This window comes from Apis mellifera, linkage group LG2 (assembly GCF_003254395.2).
Source record: "Apis mellifera strain DH4 linkage group LG2, Amel_HAv3.1, whole genome shotgun sequence".
NCBI classification, from domain to species: domain Eukaryota; kingdom Metazoa; phylum Arthropoda; class Insecta; order Hymenoptera; family Apidae; genus Apis; species Apis mellifera.
In genome coordinates, this window is record NC_037639.1 from 15,515,535 (window position 1) to 15,533,624 (window position 18,090).

At 26.0% G+C, this 18,090-nt stretch overlaps 2 protein-coding genes and 1 non-coding gene across 5 annotated transcripts; 1 reads left to right on the forward strand and 2 right to left on the reverse strand.

Annotated features, from left to right (window-relative positions):
* Positions 1-5,057: 5,057 nt before the first annotated feature.
* Mir3715 (microRNA 3715) lies at positions 5,058-5,153 on the reverse strand. The gene has a single exon (NR_039517.1). It is a non-coding gene; the product is annotated as a microRNA 3715 (primary transcript).
* Positions 5,154-7,695: 2,542 nt separating this feature from the next.
* LOC551535 (ero1-like protein) lies at positions 7,696-10,421 on the reverse strand. The gene is made up of 9 exons (XM_623930.5): positions 10,267-10,421; positions 9,940-10,194; positions 9,551-9,754; positions 9,240-9,397; positions 8,963-9,148; positions 8,844-8,890; positions 8,419-8,767; positions 8,054-8,347; positions 7,696-7,936 (listed from the first exon to the last, which is right to left on the reverse strand). The coding sequence occupies exons 2-9, from the start codon at positions 10,063-10,065 to the stop codon at positions 7,885-7,887; spliced, it is 1,416 nt and encodes a 471-aa protein (XP_623933.1). The 5' UTR covers positions 10,066-10,194; positions 10,267-10,421; the 3' UTR covers positions 7,696-7,884.
* Positions 10,422-11,331: 910 nt separating this feature from the next.
* Positions 11,332-16,021, forward strand: LOC551563 (cullin-5). Of its 3 annotated transcripts, none has more exons than XM_623955.6 (11): positions 11,332-11,662; positions 12,319-12,528; positions 12,614-12,793; positions 12,855-12,996; positions 13,122-13,436; positions 13,554-14,026; positions 14,106-14,369; positions 14,477-14,632; positions 14,868-15,148; positions 15,252-15,375; positions 15,512-16,021. In XM_623955.6, exons 1-11 carry the CDS (start codon positions 11,633-11,635, stop codon positions 15,704-15,706), a joined length of 2,370 nt encoding a protein of 789 aa, XP_623958.2. In that variant the 5' UTR covers positions 11,332-11,632; the 3' UTR covers positions 15,707-16,021. The 3 variants fall into 3 exon arrangements, with proteins under 3 accessions (XP_623958.2, XP_006568834.1, XP_026294640.1); XM_006568771.3 differs by lacking the exon at positions 11,332-11,662 and adding an exon at positions 11,852-11,925; XM_026438855.1 differs by lacking the exon at positions 11,332-11,662 and adding an exon at positions 11,934-11,955.
* Positions 16,022-18,090: the final 2,069 nt, after the last annotated feature.

The window sequence follows — 18,090 nt, forward strand, 5'->3', positions numbered from 1 at the left end:
CGGAACATGGATAAATCCTGCGGAAATTCCCCATGTGTTCTTCCTCCCATTTAAATTGCTTTTGCAGATAATCTTCCTCCAACTTTTCAGGTTTCGACGTCGTACCGATCGAATCATTCGTACTATGTAAAATCATTGAAACGATCCTTTCGTTCACAACAGCTAGATTTAAATGTTTAATCGTTAACTCACTTGCTATCCTTAGAATTTATTCCCTGAAGCAGCCTGTCCCTAACTCGCTTTCTATCCTCTTCGATGATTTTTTTCTTGTCGCATTGTTGAAAATTTAGCATTTCAAATGTATTCATCAACAGACCCTCCTTTATATCCTTATCGATTTGTGCATCTGTATGAAAACTCGGTGAATGATTAACCTATAACATATTTATTTCCCCTTCCCCTAATAAATATACTTTGCCTACGTGTACATATATATGTATATATATATATACATATATATTCTTTTTTTAATATACTATGGTTACCTCTAACAGATATGGTTTTAGTTTCCAATCGAGCAACACGTCGAAACCGAGTAACTCGAAACACGCGTACGTTTTATCGTGTGTAGGAAAACACGTATGATAACTATGCTTCAGAATAGGATATGCCGCCAAAATGGTTTTAATAATGATCTCGTCGATTTTACGCCACATTTCATCCACATCGATGTCTTTCATTTTAAACCACTTGTTCAAAGTCGATATTTTCCTATATTCGAAAGATTTCATTCTGAAGATGGTAAAAGACAAAGTATCGTTCAAAAGAAACTAACCTTTTGCTACCGATTTCGTCGTCTATTACGTACATTCGACTATGTTTATTCACGGCATAATTAGTCAAGTGCATAAAAACGTTGGATGTGTTGTGACCGGTGGGTTCCTTATATCTACTCGTGGCAAATCTGAAATGAAATATATTAGTTAAAAATTACAAAAAGAAAGGACCGTAAATTGATGCGTTACCATTACCTCGCAAGACCATCGTTGTACACGTAAATTCTAAGAGGATCGCAGGAGGTGAGCAATGCGTATATACGAAGATCGAATTTATAACCGTCTACCAGGAAAGGCTACAGATAGGAATGATCTTCATTAAAAGAAATGTATAAACAAACTGTTAAATTGAAAATACTCGCATACCCTGGCCACGTAAACTTGGCAAATCATGCGCTCGCTCGGTTTAACATCTCTCAAGTTTTTTGTCAAATAAATACCACGTCCTTGACAGCCTGTATCAGGTTTAATGATGAAAGTTTTCGAGCGTCTTAATTTCGCATAGGCTATCGCTTCTCCGTGGCTAAACATTTTGATCGACGGATAATGCAAACATTCTTCTTCGCGTCAACGACGAATAAATAAGGTTAAGTTTCGAAAAAGAAGATAACGTTTCTTACTCTGCGGGAAAACACCATGTCTTGGGGAAAAAGTTATAATCTTTTGGAAAAAGCTTCAACATGCGATTCAAGTTTCGAGCTAATAAATCCTTCCTACAGATCTCCGTCATTCCGGGGAAATGATTAACCTTTTGATATCTCTTCATATCTTTCGCCCGTTCCACGCTCACGCTCAAATCTGTCCAATAAAGATTCCAACTGCTATCTTCGGTAACTTCTTTCATTCCAAAACGTGCTGCCACTCGTCTCACCGCGTCGTATTTACAATTACTCGTACATATCGTCAAATATCTTTAATAATAAAATAAATAAAACGAGAGAACGAAAAAAAAAAAAAAGTAATATTATTTGCGATTCCTTTAATAAAAATAAAATCGTACCTTCGTTTTTTCTTTTTTTTCTTGACTGAAATTCCTTCCTTTCTTGACTCGACATCGTCGGTATCCACAAATGACAAATCACCTATAAAATTTTGCCGTAGACAGGACACCGCGCGATACAAACATTATTTCTTGTCGGAAATTATAAAAATACCTTTCTCATCTTTTTTATCCGTTAAACTTTTGGGAATAATTGGTTTTCGGTCATTTTTATTCGAATCGGTAAATGAAATAATATTCAATGAAGTGTTAGATACAACCACGAGTTTTTTGCATCGATTTCTGTATACAGTTTTACATGATCGCACTTCGGTACTTGAATCCGATTCACACGTGATCTCGCCACTTTTTTTTATATCACCAGTTTCGTTCTCGCGCACCACCATCAAAGGACGTTTGTTGTTGCGTTCGATGACGTTCATGACCGGTGTATCTCATTATTTTAAACAATCTCTCGTTGCATGGTATCAATTTGATTACAAATCAAATCAGATCTGCATTATACAAATATGCGGTTTTCGTCAATTTTATTTCGATTATGCGATTACTTAGATAAAGATTAATGATTAAACTATAATAATATCCTTGGTGAATAAGATGATTCGACTATGATCAATTTATTGGCGTACGAGAAACCGAAATTCGGTTCTATTTACAGAAATTCCCCTCCCAAAATAAATCTGTTTTACATATCGTTCCTCGCCTCAATTGTTTTTCCATTTCTCGAGGCAAGAAGACAGACTCGACGGAAATTTGATTTTATCCGAACCTCGACTCGTATTCTAATTTCAATTCAGTGTAAAATTAGTTTGAAAGTTTTTAAGCAAATATCCGTGCGACGACACAGGTTAATCAATGCTACTGCGGTTCAGTTCATGCAAAACTTAGCTCGAGAATTGCTTCATTACTTTAATTACGGCGCAATATGACTGCATAGAATTCGTATACTAATAAAAAGAAGTATATGTATATATATATATGTGTGTATGTACACACACGAAACGAATGGGTCAATATAAATAAAATTTCCGTTATGCGATAAAAACATGTAAAAAAAACCACAACATTTCGATAAAAAAAATTTTGTTATTCTCTATTGCTTATCTCTTTTTAAATTTTTTACAGATTCGATTTCAACCTCGTCATATCCTTTATAATCTTCACAATATTTAAAGCACATCCCCAACTTAACGTCACGCCGCTTCCTCCGTGTCCATAATTATGAATTATCTGTAAATGAATTAAATGAATTTCAATTAATCGAAAACTTTACAATCGATATTCGTACAAATTCGATACCGTAACTCGTCTCCCGTTCGAAGAACGGCCAACTTCAGTCTCCACGCGAACTTCGTATCTTCCAGGTCTAAGACCAACCCAATGTTTTGTTATTTTCGCATTCTTTGAATGATACAAATATTGTTATTATTGTATAACTGATTATTATTACACATTAGCCAGTTCAAAAATAAAAATTTAATCAAAGTTATAATACCTTGAGAGCGGGCAAAATTCGACAACATCCATTACGAATAAATTCGAAATCCTCTTTCCGCGGAGTGCAATCCAAATCATTTTCTTGATGTGTACCGCCCAATACTACGTTATCGATACTTTCAAGAAGACATAAAAAATAATAATAAATTAATAAAAAGTACAACGTAAATAAATAGAAAATAATAATTTTTAACATTCGAGATTCATTCGTGATTCGTTTACTTTGGTATTATGTAATTTCCATGATCGTCTTCTTCCAAATATCCGTGCATTATCCATGATGCTGCCACCTTAAACGATAAGATTTATTTGACAAATTTTAACACCGCGGTAACTCCACTCTCTGTTACTCTATTACCAACCCTAGCAACTTGACCTCTGATAGATATAACGGCATTATCACCCACGAGTTCACGTGCACCAAAGCCGCTGCAATTTATTATCAAATCGTATCCATCATCGATCAATTCGCGCAGCGTGTGTATTTTTCTTTTTCGAACTTGTCCGCCCGCCTCGAGAAATCGTTTCGTTAACCAAGGCAGCATACGGATAGGTTCGCAAGTGTACGTCAAAAACATCCACGCGTGTCTATAAATTTGATGATAATCAAATCAATTGTTTACCACGCGGATGAAATAATTAATAACGAATTAATTTCGTTAACACTGTACTTATAATCGGCATTGCATTCGGAATTCAACTCTTTCAATTCGTTCGAGTTTAACTCGTGTGCACCGTATACCAATCTGGTCCAACTCAAATCGGCAAATCCATCGGGATTGTTGGTAACGCGATAGATTGGTAGCAAGGAAAGCCCGATATCGGATGCCAAGCCCGCTTTCCAAAATTTTTCCAACAATCGATGCGTAATTCCAGCCCATTGTCTGTCCAATAGGTGTCACATTTAACAAAATCAAATTAATCTTAAACTCTAATGATACTTTCTCCTTCGATTTTAAATTCGAACGTGTTATTTTCGTGTTGTGTATGTTGTGTAAGTACTTACGTGCGTACGAACGTTTGTTGTTCGAACTATACTATATGAATTATCTGACAGTCAGAGATACGTGTTAAATACTCACGATATTTTGTTATAAGGAGTGATCCCGAGAAGATAAGGAGTCCAAAGACCGGCGCTTCCTTCGCCGGTAGTATTTGGTGACAATTTATCCGCAAATATATGCACCTCGAATTGTGGGAAAACGCTTTTCACCGCAAACGCACTTGTTACGCCAATCACACCGGCGCCTACCACTGCCACCCGCATATTTCGAAGATAAATCTAATTAACGCGGCGCAATATCAAGGCGCAACTGCATCGAGACAAACGTTTCGTTTAAAATATAAATATAAAAATATAAATCGGATCACTTATAACGTTACGATATCTTTGCGTTCATAAGTCGCGATACGTGCTTGTTGTTTACAACATTTTTTTCGAGATAAATTAAAAAAAAAATCGATTAATTATCCACGCAAATTAAAAATTATCTTATGTGCATAAAACTTGTTGTAAATTAAATTTTTCATTCACCGCTTGAAGTTAAAATGTGCACGAGAACCAAAAATTAGTGTTGTTTACGCCCGAAAAATTGTACGATTTTTTTTTTTTATACATCGAAGATTACAATGAACTTACGATACCACATATTCTTAGCATAATGCCCCTGCACGGCTCGGCAATATTATGCTAGAATATGGGAATCGCGGAAGTCAGCGCGCGAAAACTGTGGTGTGGTAGTTGTGGAAAAAAAAAAAAATTACCATGTCGAAGTCCAAGCGATGCTCGTTTCGCGCCGCACCAACGATAAACGGAGCATAATACTTTAAATTTCGCGTCTCAAAGGTCTTATACTCTGCTTACCGATAGCACGACACACAATTTTTCGTTTTCACAGATATGTATAATCTCTTCTCCCGAATATATCCCTCGAAGTCGAAGAAACTACCGAAGCGAACTTATTTACAATATCAGAGAAGAAGAGTCACGTGACATTCGATCATAGCGCAAAACGAAAATTTTTGAAGTGGACGTTTTGACGCAACGTTCCAACGACTAAACCCCGTACGCTTATCCACTACCTCCCACAAGACGGCTAACCGAAGTGCCTGATGACAGTTCATGGTACGGAGTATTTGTTTACATCACATATGAATACCCTAGACATAATATAGCCCGGAAATGCGATAAAGGGTGTAAATGATAGGATAGAAGGCACAACGCATTAGAACGCCAGAACTGTTTCTCGTTATATGTTCCTCCTTTATTCACGCTTATACCCCTTACTAATTCGAGAAATTAATTAACAATGTATGTAACGAAAAACTTATAAATGTATATTATGTTTTTATACGCGATTTTATACAATATTTACATCTACTCTGTGCTTTCTCAAAACTAAAACTTATTGAAATTTTCGTTAAATTTTCACAAAGATTTTATTATACAATTAACGTTAAACTAAACGTTGTAATTATGAAACATGGAACTTATCTTAAGTTAAATTGACGATTGAAAAATACACAATTTTATGAACGTTGCTTATTGTAACGCGAGCGTGATGATAATAAAGATTGGAAATTTAATTGATTTTTGCTGAATTATTAGAATATGTATGTGCTATCACAAAACACCTGACTCGTTCACCAAGATCGTTACCAGGGTGGCCGAGGATTTTTCTTGACTGCGTTTGCGATGCGTTCGATGGGTTCGGATAACGGACACCTAAGCGTCTGTTATCCGAGAAGATTATCGACACGATGCGTTAATATTACATCGTACTTTGCGTACCAATGTTCGCTCGAAGCTTAAAAATAACTTAACCATTGATATGATTCTTATGATTAAATAATGAAAAGAAATGATAAATTATAGAAGAATGTTCATTAATTAGTAAAAAGTTAGAAAATGATTTATTAAAAAAGAGCAATGCAAAAATAAGTAGTTGAAAACTGATGATGATAAGAAGAAAAATTGAAGGGACATTTATTCGTTACTTGAATGCATGCAGAAACATTATGATTGAATGATGGAATGTTTGATAAAGGGGATAAAAATAATTTATGTTTGCATCTAAAAACAAAATATCGATAATATTTGAATTCATACATTATATTTGAAACCCGTTACCTTTTATAATCATAGATATAAGCAGATTACATAAAAATGTTCAGATTATAAATAAAATAATAAGAATTACATTAGAATTCATATACACACGTAAAATATACATTTTTTTTAACGCTATAGTTAAATTTATATTACAATTTCCATATAATATAATGAAATTTCTTCACACTTTTCTTATATAATATATGATTTATTTAGATTCATGTAATTAATTATAAATGTTAATAAGAAATCTTTTTTATTCAATACATTTTTATGATCTACAACTTAATGTGATTTTAATACGGTTTCAAAAAACTGAATAATAAACTTATCTAACATCTAAATAAATTGTATAAATTCTGTATATCTAATTATCAGTATTTTCAAGATTATTAAAGTCTTTTGAAACATACGTATATTGTTTTTTTTTTTTTTTTACATATTTAATTAAGAAATTAAAATAAATATTATTATTTTTATAATATAATGGAAATATTATAAAATATAATAGTATAATGTACCAATAATAAATTAGATTTACGCATATATAATAATATTATACAAATTATTATGAATTATTATGAATACATAGAAATATAATAAGTACACTGGTGTTTTCTCTTTGTATGTAAATTTATCGGAAAATAATATGAAACTTTACCACTTTCATTATAGCAATATTATAAAAACATAGAATATAAGATTTTTTAAAAAATGTATACATTACTATATAAAATTGGTTCATCTCGATTTTTGCAATGCATATCTTATTGAACATAACGCATTATAATCTATCTTTTTTTATAATAATTTTATAACAATTTTATAATTAATCAACATTATTTATGAATAAAACAATGTAATCGTAATAGTCTACATTAATAATAATTTTCAATAAAAAAAAAGTAAATTTAAAGAAACAAGTTATAATTTGAACTTGATATATTTATATGTATACGTGTATATATACGTATATATATATATAAAATATGTATATATATATAAATATATATATATCTTTAAAAAAAATTTTAACGTTCGTTGAATAAAAATTAGTTTTTTAAAAACTGAATAGGCTATATACTTTTCAGAACTGGTAGAAGACTCTTTTCTAAAGACAAAATATTTATCACAGATAGAGTTGAAGTTATCAATAAAATCGCAATAAAATAAGATAATACAATGATATGAGAATTGACATTATTTTTTATTAATTCGATCAATATTATATATTACTGGGTTATAATTTTTACTTGATAATATCAAATTAATTCTTATCTTAAATAAAAAATATATAAAAGATTATATATTAAACTTAATAACTTTTATTGCGACTTTATGCCGTATTTTAAATATGAATATAACATTTTTTAGCAATTTGTAACTGATAGATCCATTATTTTATAAATTTACTATATAATCAAAGGTTATATAAATCGATTTGTGTGATGTATTTTACTAGAGTGAGTTAATTATAAAATATATTGATCAATATTCTGCTATCTTAGCATTTGTCTAAATTTATCCAATTCAAAGATACTTTCTGATAATCTGCAAAATTTTTAAATAATTAATTATATTTTCGATTAATAATTTTTCTCATCATATATTTTACAAAATAAATTAAATATAACAATTAAAATTATTAATTTTTTTTTAATTGCTTACCTTCCAAAAGCATTTATAAGTGCAACAATTTCACTTCTTTCTAAAAAAAATTTCCTTCTATTAAAATTATTTAAAGTTGACTCCCATCTATCAAATTTTCCTGAGAAGAGAATTTTTAATGCTGTACCCAAACCATGTATTTGAAGTTTTCCCCATAATTTACATTTATCGCAACCTACACAATCCATAATACGAGAAATATTTCTAAAATGTTGCTTAAATTGGTCTTTTAATAACTGAGCTTCGGATCCGCCAGTAAACATGACGCTTTCATTGAAATGATCGGGAAATGACCTAAGATATATATCTGTATTAGATATACAATCTATAAACATTTTATTTATTAATTATAAAATTAACCTTACTTAATAATATTTAAAATATCATTTATTGCCAAACGAGTATCTTTATCTTGTACTTTATTACCAGTATAATATTCTTCCCTTTCTAAATATGGTGCAGCTTTAGCCAAAGCTCTTAACTCTAATAAATAAGTAAAATATAAATTTTTTAACCAATTTGGACCTTCACTTCCTGTTTCCTCTGGTGAAAATCTTTTCTGAAATTCTTGTAAATTAGGGCCCCACTGGCCACCAGGTACTATTCCTAAATTGTCTTTTGATGATAATAAATATTTTGAACACAAATGAATGTTAATACTAGCATGAAGTCCTGATATAACACGATAAAAAACTCTCTTTTCCAAACACATTCCTACAATAATAGATTAAAATAAATTTATAATATAATATCCATGATTAGAAATATATTATTAATTTAAATTACATACCATTTATTTTTGAAGATTGAATAAAATTATGTGGTGAATTTTCAGGTCTGTAATTAAACATATATTTCACATATATTCATATATTCATTTCATTTTCAATCATTGAAAAGAATATATACCTAAAACAATTTTCCATATAAATATTTTTCCATATTCTATGTGCACTGGGACCTTTATAACCTGTATATCTTTCAGGATTTAATAAAAGATCTACATATTCTCCAGGACTTGACTCCTTTACACAAAAATTATCTTGAGCATCATCATATTGTTGCCATAATTCAAAATCCTTGTAGTTCTCTGAACTAAACAAAATATATAAAAATAAATTTGAAATTATATTAAATATTATATATTTATTTATAGATTCGTTAAAAATCTATAAATTTTCTTTACCTAATTGTTGTATTTAAATAACCAAGTTCTTTATTATGATCTTTTGCACTATATAAACAATCATCATACTGTGCTCTGATTTTGTATTTATCCATAGGATTTTCATTGAAATGAACATTTCTCAATATATCTCCTTTTAAACCATCTGGAATATCTTCCTATAATCATAAAGATACATATATATAAATTTTAACAGTTTAAATTAATAATATTACATTATAAATATATATTAATCATATATATCATTATATAATGCAATATTATAATATTTTTAAATAGTTATAAAAAACTTAAATTAACACATTACTTACATCTTGACAAGGTTGTACATGACAATATCTTATAGCACATTTACTATCGTCAGTCCAAAAAGGACATTCATGGTTTAAATTTACTTTATAAAAACGAAAATAATCTTTGACTAGAAGACTCTGAACTCTTGGATAAATTTTCATATTATTAAAATAATCCACTGTATCCACATTGCAACTACAATCATCTATTGACCCTTTCAACTAAATTTTTATAAATATATTTTAATTTATTTAAAAATATAAAAACAATATTAAATTACATTATATATTAATGCATATATTTTACAATATACAAATAGTTAATAATGACAGATGTCATATTCTTGTAGGTTATGTATATTTTTTATGAAAAAATTTGAATAACGAGAAAACAATAAAAATAATACCTTACAGAAACATTGATCATTCTTTTCATTGTTTGTATTAAAATAATTAGAATGTACAATAGAAGGTGAAAACACGGTAAATAGTATTAATACTCCAAACATATTTTCACTGGATTCAATCTTCATGATTAAGTTCACTGGTATACTTTTCAATCACGTTTTGAAATTGATAATAAAATACCGCGCGTCCCCGCGATATTTTTCCACTTTTTATAACATCGACTAGTCTACGTGCTACCAGTAACGTAAATCTTTCTGTCAAAAGCAAACATTATTGATACTTTCATCATATTGTTTAATGTCCTACTATACATATATAATACATACATTTACTTATACTTATAAATATTCTTTCTTATAATTATATATTTAAATAAAGATAACACATTTCAAACAATTAAAATATTTTATTTTATTTATAACAAACGATCTATAATCTTAACGACGTGACTGAAATCACACTACACTGTGTATTGTGATATATATATATATGTGTATCTAGATACCTATTTACTTATATTAGTCCCCTCTTTTCATTTAATTACATTTTGCTTCCACGTGTACTTATAACATTTGTTACTGATTCTAAATAACAAAGATAAAATACAATATTTAATAAATTAAATTTTAATAATTAATTATTGAAAAAAAATTGATTTTTCTTAACTATTATTTTATATTAGATTATATATAGTTACAATCTAATTTATAATTTACATAATAATAAAATTATGTATTTTTATATATTATATGTATATATCTAAAAATATTTTATATTAATTGTTATATTTATTTATTAAATAATACAATAAATTTAATATACATAAAAACAAATTTAATAAAATTTTTTAATTCTTTTCTCGTTTTATATAATCTTTTTAATATAATTATAATTTTATAGTAAAGAATTTAATATTATAACGAAATTATAACGAAAATTTTTTTAATTATGAAATCTAATATGTTTAACATAATATTAATAGTCCAATAAAAAAAATCAAAATTAAAAATATTTATAAATATTAATATTATATAAACTTAATACATATGTGTATGTAACTAAATATTAATATAATCTAATAAAATTAGTAAAAAAAATTCAATTTTAGTACATAATATTTACATAGTAACAAATTAAATAAACAATTTGGATTGTATGGATTGTAAAATATATAAATTTGTATATAAAATTTAAATAAGATTTATTTTTATATTTTGATTTTAAAATAATTTTTAAATTTCTATAAATGTTATCTTGAAATGATTTTATATTTTAACATATATACACATTACTTTTTGATATATACACATAATTTTTTGATATAATGCAGTAATCAATATAATAAAATATTGAAAATGACAAATTATAATAAAAATATTAAAATGAAATTTATTATTTATTAAAAATTTCTTGACAAAAATACAAAAATTGAATTATAAGATTTAAAAATAAAATTTTATAAAAAGAATATATATATTATAACAATATTTATATTAGATAAAAGAATATAAATTTAATATATTATTTGTAATTCTTTCTTTATAATATACGTAGATATGTAATGTATATAAAAAATTTATCTTAATTTTAAAATTTTATGAAACTAATAAAATTAATGTTCAAATGAATTATAATTAATCAGTTCACAGTACTATTTGTACTCATTGGCGTAGACGCATTGTGGTATAGGACATGTCAAAACTTTATGCGAAGGTGCCGATGGTTAGTTGTCATTAAATAATGATATTTATATTTAAAATTTATTTATATTAAAGAATAGATTTGAAAATGATTTTTTAAATTTTCCAAATTTAAAAGATTTTTTATTACATTGTTTTATTTTCAATAATTATATATAAATTCTTATATGTGTATATATATATATCTATATATATATATATATATACACATATACATCTAACCTATACAATGTTTGAATTGTCAAAGAACGTTTTGAAATTTACCGTACATAAATATCTAAAAGAGTACTATATTAAAAATATTTAAAAATACTTGTACAATATTATTATTATTTTCATTTACTAATAATTAATTTATATATTATCATAATTTTCAATAATTAAATATTAATTTTTTGTTTCTATATATTCTATATAATAATTATATTTCTTTCTAAGTAAAATCATAATTTATTAGATAATAAAAATATTTTTATATTGATGTTTTATTATACATTGACAATATAAATAGAATAAGAATATTAAAAAAATTTACTACTTTAAAAATTTATAAAAAAAATAATACAATATAATTAACATTAATATAATATTATTAATATTAACTTTGGTAGAAGTTTTTATTAAATATAAAAGTTTAATTAATTAATTAATTAATCTTTTTCTGAATTATATATTTAGGATAAAAGTCAGTTTACGTTTGAAGATAAATGGCCATGTATGCGACCAACTATTTTAAAATTACTCAAACAAGAAACTGTTACTCAAGCAGAGTGGCAAGATTTATTCTTTTCTGTTCATGCAGTATGTGTATGGAATGACAAAGGTGCTCTTAAATTATTAGATGCACTTAAAGAAGATATAATGGATTTTATAAAACAAGCTCAGCAGGTATGTATTATTCTATATATCTTTAAATAAAAATATATATATATTGTTATTAATAAAAAAAATTATTATTTTATATATTTTATAGAGAGTTTTAGCACACCAAGAAGAACAAGCTTTATTAAAAGCATATATAGCTGAATGGAGAAAATTTTTTGCACAGTGTAATTATTTACCAACACCATTTAGACAATTAGAAACATCTCTTGCTGGAAAAGCACCATCCAGTGTTCAGAAAAAAAGTCAACCTGATGATATTGTCAGAAAAGTAAGAATTTCTTTTTCAGTTTCTCAATGTATAATTCTATAATTTTGTATTTTTATTATAGTTAATGTTGGATAGTTGGAATCAAAGTATATTTGGAGAAATAAAACAAAAACTTCAAGATTCAGCTATGCGACTTGTTCGTGCTGAAAGAAATGGTGAAGCATTTGATTCACAGTTAGTTATTGGTGTTAGAGAATCTTATGGTAATAAATTTTTTTTTATCATCTCATTAAGCTCTTTCAATATACATATTATAATTTTAAAATTATCATGTATTATTATAATTATATATTATATATTAATTATATATAATTTAATTACATTGCAGTAAATTTATGTTCAAATGCAACAGATAAGCTTCAAATTTATAGAGAAAATTTTGAAGCAGCATATATAGAAGCAACAGAAGCTTTTTATTGGGTTAAAGCTCCTGAACAGTTATCATTACATGGTGTAGAGAATTATATGCGTTATGCAGATGCAAAATTACAAGAAGAAGAACTTCGTGCCCAAAAATATTTAGAACCAAACAGTGCTAGTGTACAACTTTTAACTGATTGTTGTGTACGTGTGTTAGTGGCAACTTTTAAGCCGGCTATATTAGCAGAATGTCCAAGAATGATTCAACATCGTCAAACAGATAGTAAGTATAATAATATATAATAATATAATAATATAATAATATAGTAATATAATATAATAATAAATATATAATAATAAGTATATAAAAATAATAATATAACATAAATTTTAATTATAGAACTTAGGTTAATGCTAAAACTAATGGATAGAGTTCCTGAAGGAGTTGGTCCAATGTTAAGAAATTTAGAGGAACATATAGCAAGTGCAGGTTTAGCTGATATGATGGCAGCTGTGGATGTTATTACTCAAGATTCTGAAAAATATGTTGAAAGATTATTGGATCTTTTTCGTCGGTTTTCAATTCTTGTTAAAGAAGCATTTGATGATGATCCTCGATTTCTAACTGCTCGAGATAAAGCTTATAAACTTGTTGTAAATGATGCAACAGTGTTCAGATTAGAATTACCTGCACGTCAATGTTCTGGTATTGGTACAACTATTTTGAATAATAAACCTAACAATAATAATAATGGACAGCCAGAATCAAAATGTCCAGAACTTTTAGCTAATTATTGTGATATGTTACTTAGAAAAACGCCACTCAGTAAAAAATTAACTTCTGATGAAATTGAAAGCAAGTTAAAAGATGTGGTATGTATTATGATATATATTATTATATTTATTTAATATTATTTTATCTCATACTTATTTTATGTTGATTTCTTTTTAGTTATTAGTATTAAAATATGTTCAGAATAAAGATGTGTTTATGCGCTATCATAAAGCTCATTTAACAAGGCGCTTAATATTAGATACATCTGCTGATTCTGAAAAAGAAGAAAATATGGTAGAATGGCTCCGTGAAGTTGGAATGCCTGCTGATTATGTTAACAAATTAGCTCGAATGTTTCAAGATATTAAAGTGTCACAAGATCTTAATCAACAATTTAAGGAGCAATGTAGAGCTGCTATTGCAGATAGTATTAATATTAAGGTATCTGTTAAAATTTTATAATAATATTTTATTATATATTTATATATTGTTCTATTGTTATATTGTTAAATATATATTGAAATGTGTATTAATATTATCTATCATAGATACTAAATGCAGGTGCATGGGCTAGAGGTAGCGAACGCGTCACTGTAAGTTTACCATTGCAGTTAGAAGATTATATTCCTGAAGTAGAAGAATTTTATAAAAAAAAGCACAGTGGAAGAAAATTACAGTGGTATCATCATATGTCAAATGGCACGGTAAGAAAAAAAAAATCTTGTCAAAGAGTATTAAAAAGGGTTTTATGTTAAAAATTATTATGAATTAATTAAAATTCTTTATCCACATTAAGAAAATATATATATGTTTAAAACAGAACATCATAAGTTTTTCTGATGCAGTAAACGTGGGTATAGAGTAGAACTTTTCAAAAAATTCAATATTTCGGTTCTAATTTTCAGCTTCACCTTGCAACCAATTTGGATGGTGTTCCAGATAACATTTTCTAACCAAGTGGGACGCTTCGATGTGGATGTAACAACATTTCAAATGGCAGTTTTGTTTGCTTGGAATCAACGACCGTTTGAAAAAATATCATATGAAAATTTACGATTGGCTACGGAACTTCCAGATCCTGAATTAAGACGAACTTTATGGTCGTTGTGTGCTTTCCCGAAACTCAAACGTCAGCTTCTTTTAGTTGAGCCACATGCACATAGTCCCAAAGATTTTGCAAATGATACAAGATTTTGGGTTAATCAAGAATTTGCTATTGTGTTAGTAATATTTCTTTTTAATTAAAAATTATATATAAGTTATACAAATTAATTTAATTTGATTTGATTGAGAATATAATTAATATTTTTCTTTAATTCTTAGAAAAAATGGTAAACTACAAAAACGAGGTAAAATTAATTTAATAGGTAGACTTCAATTATCAACTGAGCGGAGTAAAGAAGAAGATAACCAATCTATTGTACAACTTAGAATACTAAGAGTTCAGGTAATATTCTTTATATTGTAAGAATTATATAATATATATAAATTAAATTATAATAATTTATAAATAATTAAAAAATATTTATAAATAATTTTTATCTTTAATAAGCAAAAATTAATATAAATATATTTTTTAACAGGAAGCAATTATCAAGATTTTAAAGATGCGTAAAAAAATTAGTAATGCTCAATTACAAACTGAATTAGTTGATATATTAAAAAATATGTTTTTACCAAGTAAAAAGATGATAAAAGAACAAATTGAATGGCTTATTGAGCATAAATATATACGTAGACACGATGATGACATTAATACCTTTGTGTACATGGCATAGATTGGGATTATACATATAATATTGTTCAGATTCTCATGATTAATATTATATTTTTATAAACATTTAGTTCTTGTTTACCAAGTATATGCTCAAAAATCCTAATATAATGGAAAGATATTAATGTTGTTTGTAATATATTCACAAAAAACATTTTTTGAAACAAATAGTACTGTCATACAGAGTCATATCGTTCATAAATTATGATTAAATAATATTATATTGTCTTTGACCATAGGAATGTGCATTGTTAAGTAGGTAATATCTATTATAATATTTCAAAAATTTAAGATATAAAGTTTTTTTTAAAAAAAAAAAGTTAATTTGAACGTATCCGTGGAAAAAAATGTTTAAGTTTCAAAATTTATTTTTATTATATTATATTTCTATTATTTTTTGTCTTTTATTTTCAGTGCTATTTCATTAATAACTTTATATTTGATTTTATTTTTATCTTCTGTTTTATATTTAATATAATCTGACAATTTTATTCTACTTTAGGATAAAATAGATTATTTATGAAATAATTATAAATCCTATAAATTTGTCACAAATTAAGTTTATTTCGCGAAAAAATAAAAATGTTATATGTATAGATGGTATGTACACATATGTACATTATACATTTTAATACATGTTTAAGCATAATTGCATGAATATGTTTATTTATTATGTAATTGTTTAAGTGTACATATTTTCTAAACATAATTATTTTCATTAATTTGTTTAAAAACAGATAAAAAGCACTGAATTATAGAATTTTTTTCATGTAATATTTCTATATTTTTTTATTAAATACATAGCAATTTTTTTAAATCAAATACAATTTTTAAATTACAGAAGTTAAAATAAATTAATTCATATGAAGAAAAAATATAAAAAATGGCCTATACCGTTATATGTAAATGTAAGGATATAAAATTTTAATTTTTTTATATTTTAATAATAAAATCTTATATCATGTCTGTACCTAAAAAAATTTTACAATTATATTATATTGTGAATGATAAAATCTTAACTTAATATTACTGATAACATTGATGTGTATAAAGCTTTTATATTATTTCAATATGCGATCAACAACTGTAAAAGTGAACAACTTGGAAATTAAAAAATAAGATTTTTTTATATTTTTCGATGTATTTTTGATTTTATTGCATTTTTCCCAAAAATATTTTTAGAAATAAATCATTTTAAAATCATGTTAAAATAATAATCTAAAATAAATTATATAATTAATTATATTACATAATTATAAAAGATATTTTTATATGTTATCTAGGAAAGACTTTAACACAAAAATTTAGTTTTAAATAACATATTTATTCACACAAAAGTAATTTGCTGTAACATATAAATTGTCAACAAATCTATATTAGATTAAATCTTACATCAATATGAAATATATTTTATATAAGAGAGAACACTATATACATTACATTACACGCGCGCGCGCGCACACACACACACACACATATGCATAAATAACCATAATTACAAAATAAACGTATATATTTTGAGTAATATATAGATTTATTATTTGCAAACAATTTTTTTCAAAATAACAACAATAATTATAAGTTTAACTTTATTAATTATATATATTCTAAAACTTTAAAGTAGTTAAAATAGTTTTTTTGTTAAAATAGTGAAAAAAATCATTTTCTAATTTTCGTATTGATTAATTAAAATATGACATGAAATAATATCACTAATACCACTTCTCATGTGTTTGCATAATATACTTTTATAACAATATATATATATATATATATATATATATGTACATTAAATATACATCAATGTCATAACTTTCTTTAAACTTATCACACACATTCACTTTGTAACAAATGATACTTTTTAAGTTAATCTTGTTTGAAATTCTAAGATAATTATACCAAGATTTTAATTCTATTTGTTTTCTTTCTATGATAAATTTTATATATCTTTTTTAAAAGTATTTATAACATTGATACTTTGAGTAAAATTTTAATAGCGGTAATTCGATACTTTTTATTTTTGATATTTTAATATTGATTTTATTAATTTTTATAATTGTAAGTAAGCAGCTAACAATATTTTAAAATATATTTTTAAATTAAAAGAGGATAAGAATATAAAGTTATTTCGAAACATGTAGATTTTTATGTAATTTTTTATTTGTACGTTATTAAATATTCGATGATTTTTAAATTATGTCATTATATCACGTAATTTTTATTTGTTTGTAATATCTGCATAAAATATTATTTATCTGAAAACAAAAACAACTTTTGTGATAAAATATTTATTATATATTTTTATTTTATCTTAAATACTCACATATATTTGTCTGAGCAAAACACATTTACAGATTATTTCCTGTGAGTTTATAATCATAAATTAAA

Bases quoted from the DNA above. Each gene is read 5' to 3' on its own strand.
- LOC551535 (XM_623930.5), bottom strand. From the start codon at position 10,065: ATGAAGATTGAATCCAGTGAAAATATGTTTGGAGTATTAATACTATTT. The intron at 9,755-9,939 runs GTATTATTTTTA...ATAAAAATTTAG, and splicing joins ATGATCAATGTTTCTGTAAG to TTGAAAGGGTCAATAGATGA. The intron at 9,149-9,239 runs GTAAAGAAAATT...TATTTTGTTTAG, and splicing joins TATTTAAATACAACAATTAG to TTCAGAGAACTACAAGGATT.
- LOC551563 (XM_623955.6), top strand. From the start codon at position 11,633: ATGTCAAAACTTTATGCGAAGGTGCCGATG. The intron at 12,794-12,854 runs GTAAGAATTTCT...TTTTTATTATAG, and splicing joins CTGATGATATTGTCAGAAAA to TTAATGTTGGATAGTTGGAA. The intron at 14,027-14,105 runs GTATGTATTATG...ATTTCTTTTTAG, and splicing joins AAAGCAAGTTAAAAGATGTG to TTATTAGTATTAAAATATGT.